The 24149-nt window shown below is 27.2% G+C and overlaps 1 protein-coding gene across 2 annotated transcripts; it reads right to left on the bottom strand.

Moving 5' to 3' along the window:
* Positions 1 to 1077: 1077 nt before the first annotated feature.
* LOC112597126 lies at positions 1078 to 22710 on the bottom strand. 2 transcript variants are annotated; one of them, XM_025343053.1, is made up of 19 exons: positions 22298 to 22710; positions 15117 to 15202; positions 13662 to 13923; positions 7533 to 7814; positions 7301 to 7433; positions 7083 to 7225; positions 6672 to 6971; positions 6369 to 6476; positions 5859 to 6301; positions 5662 to 5786; positions 5243 to 5403; positions 4962 to 5140; positions 4352 to 4491; positions 4026 to 4262; positions 3759 to 3909; positions 3522 to 3680; positions 3272 to 3438; positions 2517 to 2678; positions 1078 to 1726 (listed from the first exon to the last, which is right to left on the bottom strand). In XM_025343053.1, exons 1-19 carry the CDS (start codon positions 22371 to 22373, stop codon positions 1513 to 1515), a joined length of 3528 nt encoding a protein of 1175 aa, XP_025198838.1. In that variant the 5' UTR covers positions 22374 to 22710; the 3' UTR covers positions 1078 to 1512. The 2 variants fall into 2 exon arrangements, with proteins under 2 accessions (XP_025198838.1, XP_025198837.1); XM_025343052.1 differs by having other exon boundaries at positions 6672 to 6989; positions 22298 to 22373.
* Between the last annotated feature and the right edge of the window lie 1439 nt (positions 22711 to 24149).

The following is a 24149-nucleotide window of genomic DNA, read 5'->3' as shown; positions in this document are numbered from 1 at the left end:
TAAGAATTGTTTTTTTTATTTTTAACGGATTTATAAAATATCAAATTATGTTCAATAAATATATTGATATTAATATAATCTGTAACCAATGACAACAATTTGAATAAACAAAAATATTCAATATTCGTTAGCCAAAATTAAATACATGTTGATACTTTTGATTCTACTTTAATCAACTTAAAGGGGTTAATAAAATAAACTATAAGCACTCTCCAAGTCCCAATAAATCTATTGATAACCAATAATACAAATTAATATTTTTTGTTAAGTTATATTTTATTGACTTTAATAACTGTGACGGATAACTAAAATATTCATAAAATAAATAACCTATGATGAATAAACAATTATAATAAAGTTGTATTAATAATAGTAATAATAATAATAATAATAATAATAATAATAATAATTATAATTATAATTATAATAATAATAATAGTTATAAATTATGGTAATATTTATGTAAAAAATAATATCATAATAAGTAATAACATCTATAAATACCTCAGCGAAGAGTAGTCGTGTATTACCAGACATTAAATATATAATGTATAAAATGATTTATGAATCTTAATAAATGTTTATAAGCATATCGTATAATGTTTACTCAGGTAAAGAAAAAGCATTAGTTATTAAATATGTTAAAGAAAATAAACAGTCGATGAACCAATGAAAATAGTTAAAATGTTTGCGTATAGTAAAATATAGTTTTTCAATCAGCAAATTTAAATATATTGTATACACACGATATACTTTTGACTGAGGCACTCTTGACGTCCATCTTAACAAAACTAAAATAATACGAAAAATAATTGATTGTGAAAACTATCAAATAAGTAAAAAAAAAAAAAATTTATAATAAACATATATAGATACACGACGTTAAATCTATCATCGTTTAAATTCAATATTGTGTTTAGAGTAAATTTTTATTCAACGCGTGACATTCAAATTAAGGAGTTTTATATGTATCCAATTACAATAAAAACTTCAATTTCAAAATGGAGACAATAACTAAAAAAACGTGATAACGAACAGCGTAAATTTAATTCAAACTGTGTACCTATATATATATATATATCTAACCTATTACCGAGAAAAAAATCTAAATCTAAAAATAAAAATTGCATGAATAAACTTAAGTATTAGTAGCAAAACGACGTGTGCGATTAATTTTTAAACTTAAGAGATAATAAAATATAATATCGACACACACACACACACACAAATTACATTCGATTACAATTAGATAGGCGAGGAAGTACAATACAATATATTATTATTATATGATCGTAATATTTGATATATTTTTGTACGCATATTTCACTGTTCTGATATAGGTTCGACGAAAGTCGAATAGGAGGTATATACTCATCACATTACCGGTATAACATTTGTGACGTAGACGATCTGATTTGGACGCATTGAATAAAAACATAACATATTATGATAATATATATGTAAATAATTTGTAGGCATTAATCTATTTAAATCAAATGAATGGAATCGGTATCAGTGACAAAAGGCTTCATTTTTGAATACGTTTTGACCGGCCGACGAATATGCGATGCTGCGCAAGCTCCGTGATCGCTCGAAAAGCGACGGGTCCGTGTAAATTGGTTCGCTCGGGTCCTCAAATCCTTTTCCACGGCCGTTACCGCTTCCGCCACCCACCACCATTGCCGTCGGATTAGCAGATCCCGTTTCCATCGATTCCACCGGAGCTCTTTGGAATAAAAATAATAACAAAAAATACAATTTAATAAACTGAAGAATAATAATATTTTAAATGACTTGATAGTCGCAAATTGGCAATTTTTCTAAATATACACACATTTTGTGTACTACACAATTATGTGTACAGCTGCAGTTTAAAAAATATTACAGAGTAATAATCTTAATATGCAACATCTTAAAACGTGTCAAAAATTACATTAACTCATTTAAATGTTTTCGTTAATATTTGGCTTTGTTTCTAAAAAAGTTAGTTACCGTGCTTTTTTATCAAGCGGCACATTCAGTATTATCACATGACAAAAAAATTGCGTCCATATCAAACGTTATAACCGGCAAAGATACAAATAAATATTTTTCCATCTATTTCTATATATATATATTATAGACACAAATACTTTTTTGTCGGAACATTAACTCTGCCTGACGCATCATGACGCTTCCATGCACGATAGAAAAAAAATAGATAAATCATTAAAAAGATATTAATTAGTAGGTTTTCGCATAAAAAAAAAAAAAAAAACAGAAATCTCTAACCAATTTGTATGGTAAAAATAATTGATATTTTATTGCTATTTATTATTCAATCAAATTTACATAAGATGTCGAAATGATCATAATATACATAATTCAAAAACTAAATACTCCGATACCGAAATATGTTCAATAAGAAATGCAATAATTAAAACTTTTAAAACGTATAGATTTTAGTAGAAAAAACCGTTTCTATGATCGAATTTCGATCAATAAACAGTATTAGTAACTATATAATAAGTACCAACCTTATGTTTAGGAACGGTTTGCGTTTTCCAAATGACATATTCGAGAAGAAGCTACGCCCCGAAAACGACATCCTCCCCGTTGATCCGCTGCTACAGTTGGCCGTGCTTCCTAGACAACTGTTGTTTGCTAATTCATTTTTAGTCGTCAACAGCCAATAACGCCTGTGATAAATGTCAAATATAACAATAATATAACACAGTACACATATTGTTCAGTTAAAACAATTATTAATTGCAATCCTAGAATTTCGGCCTTAGTATGAAATAAAAATATCTATTATAGATACATGTTAGTGAGTTGTACTTAGAAACTTCAACTAATACCGAATTTGTGAGAAATCATTAGTCAAATTCAAGGCTTCACCTAAGTGAGGGATCGAATACCATACCTAAGTTTTCAGATATTTAAGCGTAATCTACTTTTTTTTTTTTTAATTAAGATGCATGTGGATAATATTTTACTAAGGTTTTTTTTATAAAATTACAAAGTTAATATTTTATTTTAATTTTTAAAAAAGCTGTTATAACATGCTTTTAAATATTAAAATATGTTACCGTAATACATAATATTTACATAATAATTACGTATATAGATTCTAATAAGTAATCGCGAAAAAAGACTAATAATATTTTGTCTTGATTTCAAGAATAATTGAGTTCAATAAATTAATTTAATAAAAATAAAATGTATTTTCGTGTTAAGCATTGGTCAAATGATTATAAAATTATTATCTAGACCAGTGTAATTTGCTTACTTGTAGTATATTCCGGCCGACATAGATACCGTGATCAAGAGTACAAAAAACATGAACAGCGAAAATACCATACTATAATATTCTCTGCTCGTCAAACAAACGCTCTGAGGTGCCGGTTCCGACGTCAAAAGTTGTTCCAAAGGCATGTCGTATCGACTTTCGTATACCTGGAAAACAGATCCATTGCGTATAAAGTGTTACAGATAATAGTTATACATTTATAACGGTTTCTGCTTGTATTAAAACGTACCTCTATGACTTGTCGCACTTTCTCTTCTTCGCTTGGTGTTGTTTCCGTTGATTCTTTTGGTTTTTCCATTGCCGTTTTATTTGTATCGATGGCGCTCACGTCTCTACGACGTCTGCCCAATGACGGTTCCGTTCTCCCAGCGTGCAATGTACAATACGCCTATAGAGTTTATGATAATATGTGAATATGATCATAACGTCGACGAAAATATAACTAAAATATTATTAATATTATTACCGGTTGACAGCCTTCACGACATGTTCTAACAGTCGCTTCAAACACCAAAAAATTAGATTCTGGAATTTTGAAAGCGTTAAATCTCGCTTCCAGGCCATCACCTTCTCGAGCCTTATCCAGCCCAGGGAATACAAAGTTATCCACTGGACATCTAAGAATAAAAATCAGAAACAATTTATCTCGTGTTTATTGAATTATTATCTTCACTAATAATAAAACCAATATTTAAAGTACAAGTGGCTAGAGAGAACCATTCATAAGACTTACCCATAACGATCTATCAATTGCACACTTCTACCACTGTATGGATCTCTAGCGATGACGTTGGTGGCGAATATGTCACTAGCATAGTTGTATCCATCCTGAGCTTCTAGCCGGAATGTCAACGGATCTCCCACAGCTATAGTTTGCGTAGGTCGGCCCTGGAATAGTATCATCAGCCGCACACGCGAACTCAGCGAGTTTTCCGCCGGTAAGTATTCTATTGGAATCGGACTTCCAGAACTGTAAGTGGGAATCAAGTAATAAGCAACATTTATGCAACGTATACATCCGATGCAGATGCTCGTCGTGTATGAAATTATGCCACTTACTTTGCAGTCATGTAACTCGAAGTGACGACAGCCTCCCCTGGGCCTCGAAATAAACAAGTTAGATTGTATCGCTTGTCTCGGCTGGTTTGCACGTAATCGCTGAACTGTACCACAACTATATTGGTCATTGTGTCTCCATACTAAAGTTAACATTTAAGAGTTCCAAGTAAGTTTTTTATTGAAAAAATGATTTTAAAATAATAAAGTGAATAGTAGAATTGCATGAAAGTACAATTGTCACATTATAAATTTTACGACAGTTTAAATTATAAATTATTATAAATTAAAATTTCAAAATCTGTATATTAAATGAAATTAATTAAGTACATATAATATAATGTAATATTTTGTATTGAATTTAATAGAATGCTTATAAATTATAAGTTTTTAAGTTAAAATGTTATACAAAATAGTTTATAATTAAGTATAAATCGTTTTTCGGACTGTTGTCATTTGTCATTGTACAAATTATGCTTGATATGTATTATGATTACACTACAGAAAACCGTAATAATATTATTTTAGTGTTTGTATTATTTTAGCTAACATAGTTTTGGTGCAATTTGTTTATGTATAACTAAGCGTAATTATAAATTTATTAGGATATTACCCGTTGCGTTCCACAATCTGGATATCCCTGTGCACCACTGATCCGTAAAACATTTGCAGTTCCGCCATTTCCTCTGTAGAAACATCTGTCGTAATATCCATGTGTATATATTCTCCCTAAGAATCCTTCAGGCGTACGCAGCGTAAATTCCATTCCGTCTTCGCTGCATACTTGAGTCACTATAAACCATAAAGAAACCAATAAATATCGCAAATAACATAATTTGGTTTGATGGCAATTTATTTATTTTTTTTTTATTAAAAATGAATGAAAAAACTTACCATCTAAACACTCTTGACTGCTTCTACTGCCCATTGCAGACTTTTCATAAAAATCGTATTCTGGGGCGTTTTCAAAGAATGCTGGATTGCCCATATCGACAAATCGTGTTTCCTGGTCGCTTAACTCGCAATTTTCTCTCTGTGTCCCGTATGGTGCGGTTCTATGAATGGTAATAAAAAATTAATAATCATTTACAGAATGAATTCATTTACAAAATTCAATACTAAACTATTTCTAACATCGAATTTTTTGGTTCAACGATTTTATTGAAATTGATCGTTTTTCAATTACCTATATTATTTTAGATCACTATTATTTATTTATTTACTTATTTATTTATTATTGAAATCATTCAACAAGTAGGTATTATCGGATCAATAGAAATTATTAAATTGAATAAAAAGCACGTTATACACACCTGTAATTGAATGATCGACAGTTAAAGTCTCTGACCATCGAACATTCTCGTTCACAATGTGATAATGTAGGCGCAGTAATAAAACGTTTGATTAATCCTCTTGCCATTCGCATTCGCACGCCCATCTATTATAGATCAAAAAATATATTAACACACATTCAATTTAAATATAAATTTAATATATTTTAGAAAATAACTTGTTTAAATCCATCGGTGTCATCACATCTTATGTTGAACGGTCTGTTAGCATCGATTCCATTTCCGCCAATTCCGCCAACGCCTCCGCCATAATATCCCGGCATAGAAGGTATGCCTAAAGGAGGTCCAAGAGGTGGTCCTCCAATTGGTGGTAATCCACCTGGTATAGCCGAAGGTGTATAGGGTGGTATTGAAGATCCAATAACAGCTGGTGTAGATCCAAATCCATAGTTATTGACACCTATTCCTCCAGCTCCTTGTCCCAAAAAAGGAGGTATGTCCGCTCCATGACCTCCAACGTGACCCCAATATCCTCCAGGTGCTTCACTTGGATAAGGTCCAACACTTGAACTCACTACTCCTCCTCCACCTATTCCACTTCCTGCAGTGCTGGAATAACCAGGATACGAACCTCCTCCATAAACGCCACCAAACCCACCTCCTATTATTATAATAATCATTATTATTCATTTTGATTTTTTATTTTAGTTTGTTGTTTTAAAACTCACCTATTGGTTTCCCAGGTGTTGGATAAGGTGGTTTACCACTACCAAGGAAATTTGATCCTTGTCCTAAAGGATCAGGCCTTGTAAATGGCGGTGAAGTAGCACCTCCATCTAGAAATACATTTTTTTTATGTAAAAATGTATGCATACTAATATATGTTGTCGATATTTATAATTTATTTATTTATTAATTAAATTATTTTCAAGAAGTTTCTTATAATATTTCTGAATGTAAGTAATATATTTATACAAATTAAGTAATATTTTAACAACTAATGTTTGAGTTTATAAATGTGTTGCGCTCACTCATTAAGTTTTCGTAGTAATCATAATCTGCGTCGTATATCACACGATGTCCGTCTCTTTGGTTGAAACGACTAAGTCTACAAATTCTAAAACGTTCACTGTAGACAGCCGACCGGCATTGGAAGCTCACTTGTCTCAGACATTCGTCTAAACATTCACTCAATGACCGTCCAGTAATTTCCGAATGAAATTCACCACCGAGTCTGCTGTTCCTGTACCGTTGAAACGCTGTATCTGGTCGTCGTCCATCAGCGAAAAGGTGTGACGTTAACGTGTTGTCCGAGAACTCGTTTCCCTTGGCTGTAAGCAAATCACCACCTGATATTTCGTTAGAGATTTGCGCACACACATTGGGTAGGTGATAGATTATGAAAATGGGGGGATTGTGTTAAACAAATTATAAAGACTTACGGTTGTCTAAACAGACTAGGTCGTATAAGTCGTGTGTTGGACTACTGCTCACTCTTAGATCATCTTTCTGTGACATTGAATCTTCTTCAAATATAATGCATCGACGAATTTGTTCGTCGTACTCCACTGATCGACAAAAGTATCTAAACGAACAATAAAAATGCGATTGTTATATTTAATTTTAATTTTAATAAGTAATTAAATATTTATTTTTTCACTTTTCAGCTCGTAAACATTGTGCTTGACATTCGATCAGCGATAGATTAGCGAATATATCCACTTCAAAAGGTCCACCCAAACGCTTATTTTCTTCTTTTACAAATATAACCGGTCCATCACAACGTCTTTCAACTGTAATTATACAAAATTCGTTATATTATGGTTTAATAAATAATATTAAAACAAATATTATAGTTAAAATCATATTTGTTAAAAAAAATCACTTATTACCATTGAGGCATGTGTTTTCTAAATAATCAGAACTAGGATCTTCTTCTAGTAATTCCGGATGTGATCTCCTGGTGAACCGGCTTAGCCAACAAGTCTTTGAAGCTGAGTCATAAGTAGCCGATCGGCAAACAAACGTAAATTCATTTAAACACTTATCTTCGCAATCTGTCCGATTGGCTGCTATCATTTCCTTGTATTCGCTAGATGGTAACTTAAGTTTCTTCCTGGTATGTCTTTCGAAAACATAATGCCTATTCGGACATTCTCTTTCAATTCTACTTGCTGTAAATAAAAGGCATAACATTAACTTAATTGCTCTATCAAGGGACTACAATTGTGTGAAATAGCGAAATGTTGAGTTTGTTAAATGTTGTATACTTAAATTTTATTACTACTATTAGTTATAACATATAACTTAACCTAATAATTAATAGTAGATAGATACTTAATTAATTATTTATGTTTTGATTTTATTTTGAATTAGATGCGAGATATTTATAATATTAAGTTAGTGTGATATATTTATCTTGATGTTTATAAACAATTTACATGAAATAAACAATTTATTTGCCTAACACTATTATAGCCATTTTATGGTAAATTCACTGACAGTTAATAAATATAGTATAAATGTACAATTAATTTACAATGTAAATAAATATGTAATATTACTCCATGTTATGATTTATGGTTCTTAAACATTTGTATTGTATATTAATTTATCTATAATATTACATATCTTTTTAGTTTATTTAAAATTTAATAGGTGGGTACATTTTTATATTTACTCTATAAGATATATAGTAAATCATTTTATGTTAAAATTAATAACATCTAACTAAAAAAAATTAAATCTCATTTAACAAAGTGCTGATATAGTTATTTAGAATTTATTTTAATAATGTTGATGAGTCTTTCCAAGAACGTTTGTAAAATTAATATAGAAATCTTCAATCCCATTAAAATAAAAAGAACACAAATTTAAATAGGTTTTAAATTTTAAAACATTTCGTTATATTTGTTAAATCATATAGTTAATCAATATTAAGCTCAAGATTTAATGACTAATAAAAATTTGTATAAACCTGTGTATATTAATTTAAGATATTAAATATTTTCACTTTATATTTATCTATTAGGATTTTTTTTTTTAAATTAAAATATTTATAAAATAGCTTATAAGTTTAAAGCTATAACTTATAAGTATGATTTACTAATATTAAGTTTTATAAAAATAATAAAAAATTAATTTTTTTTCCTGTTTACATTTCTAATTTTAAGTGAGAGGTGTAACACCAAAGCTAAAAATAAACCCAAAAAAACAAAAAACATTACGTATAATTAATTCAAATCTCATTCTTTGACTACTAGTTTTAATGATTGTTGCATACAAAAAATCTTCGATTCTGAGCACAATAATTGTTGGTTTTTCATTATCTATGTGTATATTACATATTATTTATACATTTAAGATATTATCTTCGCTAATATTAGATATTATATTTATATAAAACAATGCATTAAGGCATAAAAATATAAAAATTAAATAAAAAATTGAAAACACCTGTAAAAGTTATACAAAATCCTAGAGTTTACCAAAAAATAAATAATAATAATAAAAATAACAGTGCTATACTGACCTAATGTTTCATAAAAAATTGATTGATGGATAGTTTTAATTTACTAGAAATATGATAAATAAGTTATAGGTATAAATAAAATAATGGAAATAAAATACAACTTATAAATCTAAATTCTTCTAACCATGAAATTATTTGACTAATTACGAAAAATTAAACTGAACATGAATATGCGATGACTACATATACAAAAATAATTTAAGCTATATTCAAATTATTGCAAAAAAGTTTATAATACATTTTCTTAAAAAATATAATATAGTTGTTCAAAAATATAAAAGCAATTAAAATAATATATACAATTTTGACTATAGATTGACTATAGATGTATATTGTATATAACTAAAAAACTAATATTCTTACAATTTTTTTTTCAATTTTATCTTATTCTACTGCAAAGTATAGATACCTATTTAACGATTAAAAAGTGAAGAGACTATTTAAAAAATAATATTTTTTTTTTATATTGAAAAAAAATAATCAATACGATAATATTATAAAAATAAATTTAACTTATCATTGAATGGTTCAAAGTAAATTCAAAATGTGTATGAATTTTTGTCAATTTTAGTTTGTATAACTAGTGTAAAATAAAAATTTAGAGTAGAATTGCTCTACTAAATGCCATCAAACTCTTTTATTCATTATTTTTGTTGTGAAACAAGAAAACAACATCACAATTTATAACAACTATAATTTTATGTAGTGGGTTTAGTGAAATTTTAAAATTTTTATAAGCAGCTATATTCTTATTTGTTATTTACATACTTTTTAAATGTATTTTTAGGCAATAATTTTATTCAATTCAAATTATCTAATTATTAATCATAATAATTATGTCAGTAAAAAAAAAAAACTTTACATGTATTTGAAAATAATAATCTAAATTATACTTCCCAGTAATTTAAATCGCGATCTGTATCTCATGAGGTCATTAACCTCATGTCGATCACATAACGCAACATTATGGTTGGTTGCACATAGTGTGTTTGACCGGGGGTGATTATTATTGTCCAGAACAAAGAAAATTTATACGTCAATCGAGGTCGAAATAAAAAATAAAAATTGAACTTCTAGAATACAATGGAATATCAGAGGATCCAAATACATATTTTAATATATAAATAACACGTAAATTATTTATGTGTTCATAATAATATAATTATGTTTATATAATTCTGTTGGAAAACTTTTAATATTGTTTATTTTATTATATGTAGGTATATACAAATAAATTTTAAATCGCCTCTGCAATCAGATCTAGTTATTTTATATTTATAAGTAAAAAATATACTATATTTATATTGTATATAGATTAAATTGAACATAGTAGGTAAACTATATTATAAGTTATATCAGTATATTATGAAAAAACTAAACGACCAAATAAAATACTCGTTCACAGTATTTTAATATTTTATTTTAATTTTTACTTATGTTCTAAAAAGATTTCCGTGTATTTCTAATTATCTATTTTATTTGTCAATTAAACACCACACAATATTAGAATTTTGAAATATTATAATTTACGGCAAAATATTTTAAATGTATAGTTTTATAATTTGCGGTAATTGCACCGATATTTTGTAAATGTTAAATATATTTTAATTTCAAAATGTACTCTATAATTATTATATTAATAATAATGTTTTTTGAAATAAGTTTAAAATTAATGTTATTCTACAGTAAAAATTTAAATGATAATGTATTTTATACCATATTTATAATCAAGTTTAAAATATAATTAAATATCAATACTTTCAGTTGATTAAATGTATAGGTATTAAATAATATAGTTTCGAACAAGAAAATAACAATAACAAAAAAAAAAAATGTAAATACATATTTTTTTAAATATGTACAGCACAAATAAGAAATTGTTATAAAATAAAAAAAATTTATAACATTATTTAAATGTTTTAACGTCCATCTATTATTACTAATTAGAATATTTCAATATTCAGGGCATTAAAATCATAATATATTATCGTTTTATACAATTATTCAAACATTTTTATTTCTATTTTTTTCTTTTTTTTTTGAAAAAAATTAAAGTGTAAAAAGGGGCTAACACTTATTAATAGTTATTGCCAAATTATATAACAACAAAATTGTACAGCTAAGACTTTATACGAATCAAAAAAAAAAAAAACGAAGCTAATGATGTAATAATAAATATAATATATATACCTATGTACTTATTATCTATAAGTGTTATACATAACGTATATAGAATCAATCATTGGCAATAGGTAAACTGTTATACAATATCTATCGACTATTTTTTAAATTACCCACTACGCATGGGCGTGTCTAATTAATCGGGAGAAGTGACAATTATTTTGTACATTATAAATTTATAGCTATACGTAACATCGTCCTCCACTGTTCATATAAGAACCTTGATCATACTATGCGCGTAGAGTATAAAATTGTACACTAAATTAATTATTAATGGCAGATACAAACAACAAGTGAAATAGATAATATTCATATTTTCGAAAATTCAATATTTTCTTATTACTAGTGGAAATTTGACGACTTAAAAACGAAAGGACTTGAAACAAATTTAATATGTCTTTTTGTCTTCGAGCTCTATGATATAATATAGGCGTTTAGATAAAAACCCTAATTCTTATATAAAATCTTCGTGTTGTCAAATTCCAATGGCTTATCTTGTTATAAATATCGATATTTATTTTTATTAATACCATAAATATTATACAAAACAACTTAAGTACTACATGTACCTAAATCCACTGTTATTTTATTATTTTTTCTATTATCATATTATAACTATAGAAAGAAATTTTCGATGACGACGGATACGCTATACCAAGAATTTTTAGTAACTAAAAGATACTACTAGATCTGTAAATAGAAAACAAAAAGTATAAAATTTGCATACTGTCTTTTCTTACATCGTTAATTGTAGTGTCTAGGCGTTTAAATTGATCCGATTGAAAAAAAAGTAACAAAGAATACTTTAATTACATTTACAAAACGGAAATTCGCGATCAATGGTAGCTTATTTTACTGTTTGTATTTCTATCAAACAATAATGGGCCATGTACGATGTACCTACCTAGTTATGCGGTTATGCGGCGTAGTTTTATTATTACTTTAATTTCTGAATGTGACTAATTATAAGTTATGAGAGAATAAAATTCAAGTTAAAAAATATAACGATTCGTGATTATAACAAGATTAAATAATAAGTTAAGATTTTTAGTGAATAGTGTACAATACGATATTAGTGCTATAAAGTATTTTTGCTATCTTTTCATGTGAAGACTTTTAATGGTTATTTAATATGAGTATCTTTAATTAGGCCCAAACGACTTATTGAACCACCTTTAGAAAGTTAGAACATCGGGTATTTAATGTGAAAAGCACTTTTGAAAAGGTTACTTCATTTTTATTTTTCAATAATTCCTTAAAGCATAGTATAAAAACTGACCACAACCGTTGAAACGTAAAAAAATATATTATACACGTCAAGTTAATATCATAAAATAAATACGGGTATAGAAATTATTATTTTAATTTTATTTATCCTCGGAGACATTATTTAGTTTTGATTCAAATAGTTTGACAATATAGAATTGGATTTTTAATCAAAATCAATTTTTTTTTTCCTTTTACTTTTCACTATTTAGAAGGTATTGACAAACAAAAATAACTTTTACATTTTTATGCAGCTAACTTTTCTGTATCTTTAAAAATTGATCTATTAAAAATAAGCAAACATTTTCTTTTCACAAACAACATTTTTAATAAAGCAATTAATTAACTCTGAAAACAATCCTATTCACATTACACATTTCATTCCAGTAAAAATATATATTTATGACATTATTGTCGATCTTAAAACAAATGATAATCATTATGGGGTTTAAAAATAGAAACCCATTAAACCTAAAATTTGTATTAAACGATTATCTATCTTATCTTTACATTAAATATTAGATTGATATATAGTTTTAACAATAGGCAACAATTTATTAGTCAATTATTTAATTTAAATTTCTTTCCAAACTCTTTTCTAATTACATTGACTCCAATTCTCTACTAACTGAAATTAGAGCTTCAAAACCGCTATAAGTCAAACTAGAAATACTGCTCCTATTCATATTTCTCTATCTCCCTTTAACAATTTAACTGATTATCCTTTTATCGGTTAACTAAGGCTTGCTCATAATTTTTTCTTTAATTAACAAACAATCATCTGACTACAGTTCCTATATACTTATTTGTATTTGTTATTATTTATTTAATACTGTACAGATAGATTAAAGCATTATGCTATTTTTATCTAAATGAAAAAATTTAGTTAAGCCGTAACATTATTAAATAAATATTATAATTTCTCAAGTGATCAATTATATGTTTTAATGTGGCTTTAGCGTTCATGGCTTAAAGTTACACTTAAAACAGGACTTAGCGTTAAAAAAAAACATAATATCACACTGTGCGTTTGAGTACTTACACGACAGACAGACTTCAGTATAGTGCACGCTGTTGGGAACCAGCACCAGAACACCAATGCCTTCGGGGTGCGCCTGTTCCCTAGTCAAATAGCACGTGGACTCTTCGTACTCGACCGTGCCACTAAACGACGCGATCCTACTGCCCGGCTGGAAGTCAAATGACGTGCACGTTCGCACAAGATTGTTGGTGGCCGTGCGATCGCGCAAACACAGTTCTTGGCACTTTTCCAGTACCCGGAATGGCGGAGCTGTATCGCGTACCTGTACAACATTCTATTATGAATTTACGACGTCGACAATGTATATGAGGTAGAACTTAAAATAGTCACACCCTTACACTATTTGGGTCAATATTATAGTCATTTTATTAAGGTAAAGAAGGGGGAAGCAGAGTCCCTATGAAATCATTAGTTATTGACTTGCATTATTTAATCAATAAAAGGACATAAATGTTTGTTTTATTTTTTTAATAATTTTCATATTACATGAATATTTAAAAATCATCATATGATTTTAATAACAAAATTATAAAAAACATCTAATAATAATATAAATTTATTTTTAAGAGCCTTTGACCACGGTATCCACGAGTAATTTTTGCAAGTACAAGAACCATGTGAGATTGAAATTAGAGCTATGTACCAACCCTTAAAATGTAAATCATTATTTTAGATAATATATACACTTTTTTTTCTTTTTTGATAAATAATACTTACTAGTTGTAAATAATTCTAAATGTATTATTGTATTGTATAACACTTCTAAATCATATACATAATGATATAGGTTTTTTAAAGTTGGCATTATAAATTAGTTATTTTAATAATAAAAAACTCAATAAAATATAAATGTATTTAAAAATGTATGGATAACTTTTATAAACTAAATTTAACTTAATTTTTATAGATTAAAGGCTCTGAAAAATCGATAGGTAGATAAGTAGTATGAATAATAGCTTTCAATAAAAAAACTTTGATATAAAATATTGTAATAGTTACCAGTTTATTACATATTTGGTTTTTTTATTTATATATATGTATATATGTACATTGTACATGATATTATTTTAAAAATAAATTGTACGTTTATAATTATTTATAATTTATAATTGTATATACAAATTAAGACAAATTTAATAGAAAAATTTCAGGTCAAGAATGGAAATATAATCTCAATTAATTTATATTTTACATGATATTAATGGAAACTTCGTACCAAGTCAGTAATTAATGCTATAATACTATACGTGAGTTTTAAAAACAAATAAAATATATTTTTTATTTTTATATGTTATTTTATTAACATTATTGGATTTTAAAAATCTGCATACTAGCGAATATTATGAAAACTGAATTTCCTGAAAATAGATTATCAGTAAAAACTAAAGCGGAATATTTTTTACATCATACCCTCGTAATTGGCGTAGGTAATAGGCTAATAATATATATACTCACCACGTCATCGTCAAATCCTTGTAACTGTTGGTCTGGTAGTCTTTCGTAAACAATTCGGCCGATTCCTTGATTGCACGTTGTTTGTGCTGAAAAATAATGAATTATCAAGTATATTACATTACTGCCAGTTACATTTTAGAACCGTTTTAATTTATAAAAATATGACTTAATGTATGCCCCAATATTAAATAATAAAAAAAAGAAATCGCGCGTTTGTACAGCAGTCATATTATTGTACCTGTGGAATATGCAGTTGAAAACACCACGAGACTCACTACGTACAACACGTAATGTGTCTGTTTCGTTTTTATTATCATGGTTGCACAATGTGTGAATATTAGATCAGATCTGCATAAATATAGTACTGTGTTGAAATTAAATCAAATTTTGATAAACAATTATCTATAGTTATCGTTTATAACGATGAAAAATTAAATAATCACTCGACAGAAAATTAAAACTTTATGAACATTAATGATATAGGAACCTATAAAGGTAATATGTACGAGTAGATGCCTGTGTAAGAGCTAAAATTATACTATAATAATATATCAAACGAAAAACAGTAAATAATTTTCATTGTCGTAGTGTGAGAGTGTGACACGAACTAGTTATGGTTTTGTATGTGTCCTTTCCATCCACGACAAAATTTCAATACTATGAAAAGATAAATAAATGCAAATCATACGTTTCAGTTATGGTGTGGGTTTTAATGAGTAGGGGTTATTAATTTATGTCAAGTACAATTTATCAATTAAACTAATGCGATATCGCGATTGTAATTATTACTTACTGAAACTGTAAATAATGCAATAGAATACACTGAAATGAAAATATGCTTAAGCTATCATCATCATCAAATTTAAGTTATCAAAAATATCATTAAAAAATATTATATTATATCTGAATTTTAACTATATTTAAATTTTTACGTTTTGAACATTTTTGCTTTTATTTTAATAAACATAATTATTATTAAATTATCAACAAACCGATAATTGTTGATCAATTTGTATTATAATAAAATAATAATTAGCTATATAATATGCAACATAAATGACAACAGAGAGCTAACAAACATTTTTTCTCTGTTTATCATTTTATAAACATCAAACATGTTAACAAAAATAAAAATATAAAATAAATTATAACGTTTTTATTATATTATACACTTTAAAACAATATTCATAATATTCTTCTTTAATACTTTTTGATGATTATAGATAGCTCAAGAAATTTATTACCCAAAAATTTATGTTAGTTAACTAACAATATTTACAATAATTTTAGTTTTAAGACGGCGTATCGAATAGGCAAAAGTGATACGCATAAAACTACATTGTTAATATTATTCAAGGCATAATTTATAATAATATTGCGATTAATGCATTATTAAATATTATCGTTATAACTTTATAAAAATAAAGATTTATAATTTTTTTAATATAAAATTATTATTATTATACTAGATTTAAATGTTTGGGCTAGGTCAATAGTGGAGACGAGGGGAAATGTCTGCGTGCAGAGGTTGGTAAACCCAGCGGTAACAGGACCGGAAACAAGGAAAACTCACCGTAACTTCCTGCAGACCACCAGTCAACGTTCGATTGTTATTTGACACAGTTTGGCAGGCCCATTATCGTTGGTAAAAAAGTACAATACCCAAAATCCGTTATTGTGCACAAAAGTTCACCATAACCGTGTGTTAATCCGGTTATTCACAATGTGTCACAACTCACAATAATAATCTAATCGTGTATTGGGTGCAGAGATCAAATTTCGCGACTGGTAACAACTACTGTTAAAGACAATTGAACAGAATTTGAGATTAAGTAAGGACAATTGTAAGTAATTCTCGTCGCAGAGAAAATTTCGAAGATACGACAAAAGCACAATGATAATAAAATGATTGTGGACAGATTTTAATCCGAAATATTGCCAAATCTACATAAATTGATACAATACAAAATAAAAACAACATTGATCATTTATTATCATTTTAACACTGTGCTTATTATTACACACTATAATATGTACAGGACCCATGGCTGCCCTTTATTTTTTTAAATAAAATAGTTTTTTTTTTTTTTTTTTTTTTTAATTTTGATTTTAGTATACAAAAATATTCTAATATTTAACATTATTAATATACTAAAAAGTGAACCTATAGCAAAAACTATGTGGTTTGTATTTATAAAATATTAATTTTATAAATTATTACTATATTATGTATTTTACCAATGATATTTTATAATATTAAATATATCTGCTATCAAAAAATACGTAGATCTTTTTTTTAAATGCGTTTTTGTAAATTATTATCTTACACATATTATTTACTTTATCGACTATTAGTTTAATTCGATTTTTAAAACTATTTAACTTCTTTGCCGTCATATTAAATAGTTATTATCACTATACTTTATCATTGAAATAATTTTAATATTACAAAATTAAATTGAAAATATCACCCTATTGTTTAATTAGTTATAAAAACTTGGCAATATCTTATCAAAATCAATCGTATAAAATACTAAATATACTTTTATATTTTTTGTATTGAAATATCGTCTGCAACACAATCCCTTTCAGACTAAATACGTTTTACAAATTATTACAATTATTTTTTTGTTATTTTATCATATATCAGATGCTTGTAACGAATCGCCTATCATCATCAAAAATCTAAACTGCTGACATTGTATATAAGTAAAATATTATAATAAACATGTGCATAATGTTCTCGTTTCCGGTGAATTGATTTGACGGATATGAGGTTATGATATTTTCGATAAACAGTAAAACGCGTTATTACACTCAATAATAAGAAATTGGTATTACGAACGTTCATATCTCGTTCGATGACTTCATAAATAGGTATAACATGGATTTTTATTCATTATCAATATCTCAACAAATTTAAACTTAATATTGATTCAAACGAACTTCTATAAAAACTCGCATTTCATTGACACAATACATTCGTAAACATATACAATTACGTACACAGATAATACACGTACTGTACCAGTTATAATATGTGAAGCTTATTATAATAATTTGGTCCTTTAACACTTATTTTCTATTGCAAATCACTCATGCAATAACTTGTGGCGTTCGAATCTATCCAACAAAAGAGTGCAACGAACCGCGGGGTGTTATCGTAACGATCTATACGAACTCTCGGCGGCCATGAAACGTTCGCAAAGTTGGAATATTATGTACACATCTCATATTGTAATACGTGGGAATACGGGACTCAAAATTTAAATAATTCAGATATTGTAAGCCAACGTTGTCAATAATAGATGATAAGAAAATAAATAACGAACGAATATTCGTAAATCGTCATAAATTAACTTTGTCCAATATTAATTTTTTTACAACAGTAAATAGGCAGACATGAATTATTCATCAAATATTTATATTTTGACATTTGCTATTTTCTAAACAAGATATAATTTTCCAAATATTTTTATTCTTTATAAAATTTTAAAATTCTCTACTTTATTAGGTGCTTTATGAATTCGTGTGATCACATTTTTGTTTGTGAGCAAAAAAGTTTAAAAAATTACTACCAAGTTTCTCGTAAATTTTTCCTACTGAAATTTAAAAAAAAAGTTTAACATTAAGTTATATTCATATTTCATAAGCATTTAAAGTTAAAATTTTTCTATAATGCCTCAAAATCACTAAAACTTAAGCTATTTTGTAATTAAACATTTATAACATTTTCAATTTGAATAACTTCATTTTAAAAATAAGTGTATTAAGGTTTCTCTTTCAAAAATTACAATAACCATTAAATTTCAAAAAAATTCGTTTATACAATTTTTTTAAATATAATGTTATAAAATGTATAGTAAAATTAAACTTTTAATTGAAATAATATTATTCCTAAAGACTTGAAAACTTAAAGCCATCACATATAAATAACATATATATTCATTAACTATACACATGGACATCTTAAAAATATTCAATTATATTACATATTAACACTTAATAAGTTATTAACAATTAGTAATATTAAATAAAATAATATTAAAATAATTATGTATAAATTAATACCAATTTAATGTTAAGTATTATGTCAATAAAACAAAATATATTATGCTATTTATTTTTTGCACCATTTTATTTGATCTAGCTAGTATATTTATTTAAAAAAATAATTACTTTTAGCAGTATAAAATAATATACTATGAATTAGATATCCTTAGAAATATAGGGTAATAGAATGTTAGGAATCGTTATTCATTTGCCATAAAAATTAGTTATTGAATCAAAATTTAATGCACTAATAACAGTTTCTTACTCAAGATGAAATACACCTAAAACCTATTATACAGTAGATCGATTTATTCGAGTTTTTTTATAAAACTACTACATACTTTTTGTAATTTAATAATTTATATCTTGTGTCTAACCTTTTTAGACCCACTCTCATGCCTATTTCTATAGTGGCATCCCAAATTTGTCTTTCATATATCATTATGTGTCACATTTTGGTTTTGAGATCGACTAGTTAAATAGATTATCGAATTCAAGTCTAAAATATGCCTAGGATACAAGTATGAAAGTGGAAATATTTTATATAATTCCATTAAATTTAATATCTGCGTTTAGAATTTATATCCAAAAACCTGACTGGATACTGGAGTGATATACTAAATTGAACTTAAAAAATAATATACCTCGGTATACCACTGCACATCAAATCGTATAATAATGAATTTTTCACCTAATCGGAGTGATTAAAAAATAAAGATCATCTAACTTTTTTTTATACCTTTAACTAAATATGTGGCATTTTAATAAATTAATTATCGTACTTCTTTTACTGCATAATAGTTAATCCTTAATAACTATATGCACTATTCTTTTTTTCATTAATTACATGTATAGTGTATTTTATACATTATTTGATTTACATAGAAATCAATATAGTACTGAACATACAATTTCCTTTATTTACTTGTTAAAAAAACTTGAAGCAAATTGCAATTTAATTTTTTTTCAAGTTTAATCATAACAATATATAAAAGAAGAAAATAAACGTTCCCATTTTTATATTTTTATTGATAAAAGTTTTACACACATGCCGTGTTTCGTTCACCAACAGAAAAATAATTTAATACAGAGCTTGCTTATGCTACTACAAAAATCTAAAGACGACTGAAATGAATTTCTAACTATTATACATATCAAACAAAAAAGTTAGATTAGAAGAAAAACTGAAAACAATTAAGAATCAAAATAGAAGAAGATAAATGGAAAATTGGATGTAAAAAGTGCACCAACGTGTGTAGTTAAGGATTTAATTATTAACTGATGTTTTTCGTAAATGAATAAAAATCCAACTATAAACTTTGAAATTAAGGTTATACATACAAAACTTACTTATCCAAGACATAACTGTAATTTAATCATAAAAGTTTTCAATAAAAGTCTTTAAAGATAACCAAAAAAAAAAGAATCGAATAATTAATGATTAGTTAATTTGTATAAGCCATAGATATAATTATAAATTTTATAATATTATACCTAACCTTGCTGGTTTTACAAAGCTTGGCTTTAATTATAAAAAAGTTATAATGTATTAGAAAAAAATTTTATTTTTGCCTACGTTACATTAAAGTGTGAACAAATTATTATTTTTAATACTTGTGCCCTTATATAGATGAAAAAAGATTAAAACAACACTAAGATTATTAGTTAGAACTAAACTCAAATATCTTAAATACTCTGAGTTTAATTTAATAATTCAATGTTAGTTAATGTAATTTAAATAAAACCTCTTTATACTAAATTAATAACGAAAAATAAAAACTAGATACAAAACAAAGTATTATTATTTCAAACAAAAGTCGAAATAATATTTTCAACATATGATAAACAAATAATTTTTAAATCATGGTTATAAACTATTAGGTTTAATAGTTATAATTTATAATACTTTGGAAAATATGTGATAAATTCAAAACCCTGATAAAAAAAAAGTTTTTTCAATACAAATGTATTTATATATTCATAGGTATTACAAATTCACATGTTATAATATAAAGTCATAAAATATTAAACACAATTATTACTGTTTGTAATCAAATTAACAGCTAAAAATACTATTTTTTTAAAAATTTTAAAAACTGTTTTTGTGGTTCATTATATTGTAAATCAAAATATCTAATAAGTATTCAATAAAAATGATGCAATTATAACAAAAATAATAACCAAAGTCCGAGTGGTAATTAATTTATTTATATGTATTTGTGTCAAGGACCTTAGTTACATCCCTAATTGCATCTTTTTCTTTTTTTTTTTGTTACCGGTTCGCTAAACTTGTATTCGTAACTAGCCCGGTAGAAAATCGTATTGGCATGCGTAAAAATGGAAAATTATATGTATTTAAAAATAATCTACAGATGTGGTGGTACGCGTCATCCCGTCAAATCTTTCACTCAAACGCGTCGATCATTGTAAAATCATAGATAAATAATTACAATGATTAAAAATCTCAGTACTCATGCCTATAAAAGCCATAACATTATGTAATAAGTATATGAATACGATATTGAACGTTTTTTTTGTTCTATTCGAATTCTACGGATCGTTTGGTAATTTAATTACAGGGCCATTGGACCCTGAGTTTGCATTATGTGCGCAACCACTGTGACTGCGCCGACCGGAAGGACTAATTACTATTGTTAACGAATAGCTACAGCCCCTCAGAGCCAGCGCATATATTTCGCTAAATTGCGATGGATACTTTTGGTGGTGTGCTGAGGAGAGAATGAAACCAGACTTGTAAAAAATATTTTGAGTTAACAAATTTTTGACCATATTACAAAATTATCCGAAAATCTTATTATGATTAGCTATTAAATTGTACATAACAAGCAAAAAAACTGATTTATTTAAAATTATGTCCGTTTTTATACGTCTTATATTATTCAATAAAACCCAGTTCATCTTTTATCACGTGCAGCTTATATAAATACTAAATAATGTAGCTTTTATAATTATATTATTGTATTAAAACGTATTAATTTCTATAAACTTATAATACCTATGGCGTATGCACAAATATATTCATAGATACAGGTACCTGTATTTAATAGTACCAATAATAATTATCGTATAATAAATAAGTAAACACATATTATAACATTACAACATACCGTTTGTCAGCATTTTTAAAACAGTGAGAACCGTGATAGCTTGAACCATATTTGTTAAACAATTTGTTGATGTCATTTTCGCGTAAATCACAAATTGAAAAGTGCTAGCACATGTTCCGAGTGTCCGACACTACGAACAACAAGTGTTTGACTGCGGTCCACGCTAGTAAGAGTAATGTGCGCGTGGATAATTGAATAAAATATGATAGTAAAAAAATCAACTATCGAAATTGACAGAAAACGTTCGATGTACTGTTGATGTCTGCGAAAATAAATAACAAAACACGACGTACTTAACAGCTCTCGGGAGACACGCGACGTATGGTGGATGGGTCGAATATCGAACGACTGATAAACACAACCGACCGAATCGACGGCGTGGAGCTAAAAGATCGGCGGACGTTGTGAACTGTGCGGACGCCCGGGATCTCCACGGGTGAATATCCACTGTCCTTGAGCCACCGTCCATACACGAATCCGGAAGTGCGCGCGACTATTGTGTCCGAGAGATCCGACTTCCGGAAAAATAGCGCCGCCGGCTCCGCGAGGTGTGAACTCACGTTTGTGTGTGTGTGGCTTTTTGTACGATGAATACAGTAGAGGGGACCGATATCGTGAGTTCGTCGAACCGATTCAGCTGTCACCACATGAATTTCCATCACTGTATACATTAAATATATATAGGTACATATGTTATTATGCATATTGTAATAAAATTGTGTAAGCCGTGTATTTAAAGGAGAAAAGGGGGGTTAGGTCATTATTGCCGGGGCGTGGCTAATAATTGGTTTAAGAAATGGTTGGTTAAAAGTAAAATACAAAATATCGTGTGATTTAATGTATTTTATTTTGGATAGACAGAATATAATTTTGATAACTTTTAAAAAATAAAAAGCATTTATAACTACAGCGGTAGTAATTCTCGGACTTTCGCTGCGTACGTAGTATTATTTTATATAATACTATGTGGTTAATTATTTTTTTTTTTTTTTTGTCTACGCCTCAAGAGTGGTAGTCGTAGGTATCTACCAATGAAATATCACGGTATACGCCATATCGTCATGCACCTAAGAACACTCAGTGTCCATCGAAACTATATCTTGTGAGGTTCTCGCGGCAACAAAACGCCGTGACGTAGGCGGACGGATATGGGCAGTGGCTAAATCATATACCTACCTACTAGTAATAAACTATTCTACCGAATGTGTGTTGAAAAAATATTACACTTTATGTAAGCACTAGATGTGATCAACCTGGCGTTTCTTGTAACATAATGTTAAGCACAAATCCTAGAATCGTATTTTTTGTATAAACCTAGTAAGTATAAAGAAATAAAATTCAATACTGATGTAGTTCTGTACAGTGAGAGGTGTATGATTAGTGATTACATTAAACGAGAACAACGTGACATTGTACAATCACATTAATAAGTTCCTATATACATACTGCTTTATAAAATTAAAAACAAATAGTATCAATAAACAATTATAGACTAAAAAAACTTAATCATTTTGTTGAACCATTAGAATGGGTAAAAAAAATTGCTTATAAAAATGTTAAAATATTAATAAATATTGTTTTAAGTGCTTGTGCTTGCAGATACCTACTCAAATACTTTCTTTACTGAGTATTCAAAATTGTATCATAAATACTTTTCAAAATAAGTATCTGTATCTATATTTAAAAATAGTCTATTAAAATTTTAAATTAATAAATCAAAATATACAAGTAATGAATATATGTACCATGAACTTAAAAATTATAATGTTAAAGCATTGTGTTTTAAAAATATTTTGATTGCCTTATGCAAACTCAGATATAGATAATACAATAACAATTGTAGATCATGACT

Source organism: Melanaphis sacchari, unplaced genomic scaffold (genome assembly GCF_002803265.2).
Source record: "Melanaphis sacchari strain LSU unplaced genomic scaffold, SCAv2.0 Contig37_pilon_pilon, whole genome shotgun sequence".
NCBI lineage: Eukaryota > Metazoa > Arthropoda > Insecta > Hemiptera > Aphididae > Melanaphis > Melanaphis sacchari.
Note: the sequence above shows the minus strand (reverse complement) of the source record. Positions and strands in the feature narration are given on the sequence as shown.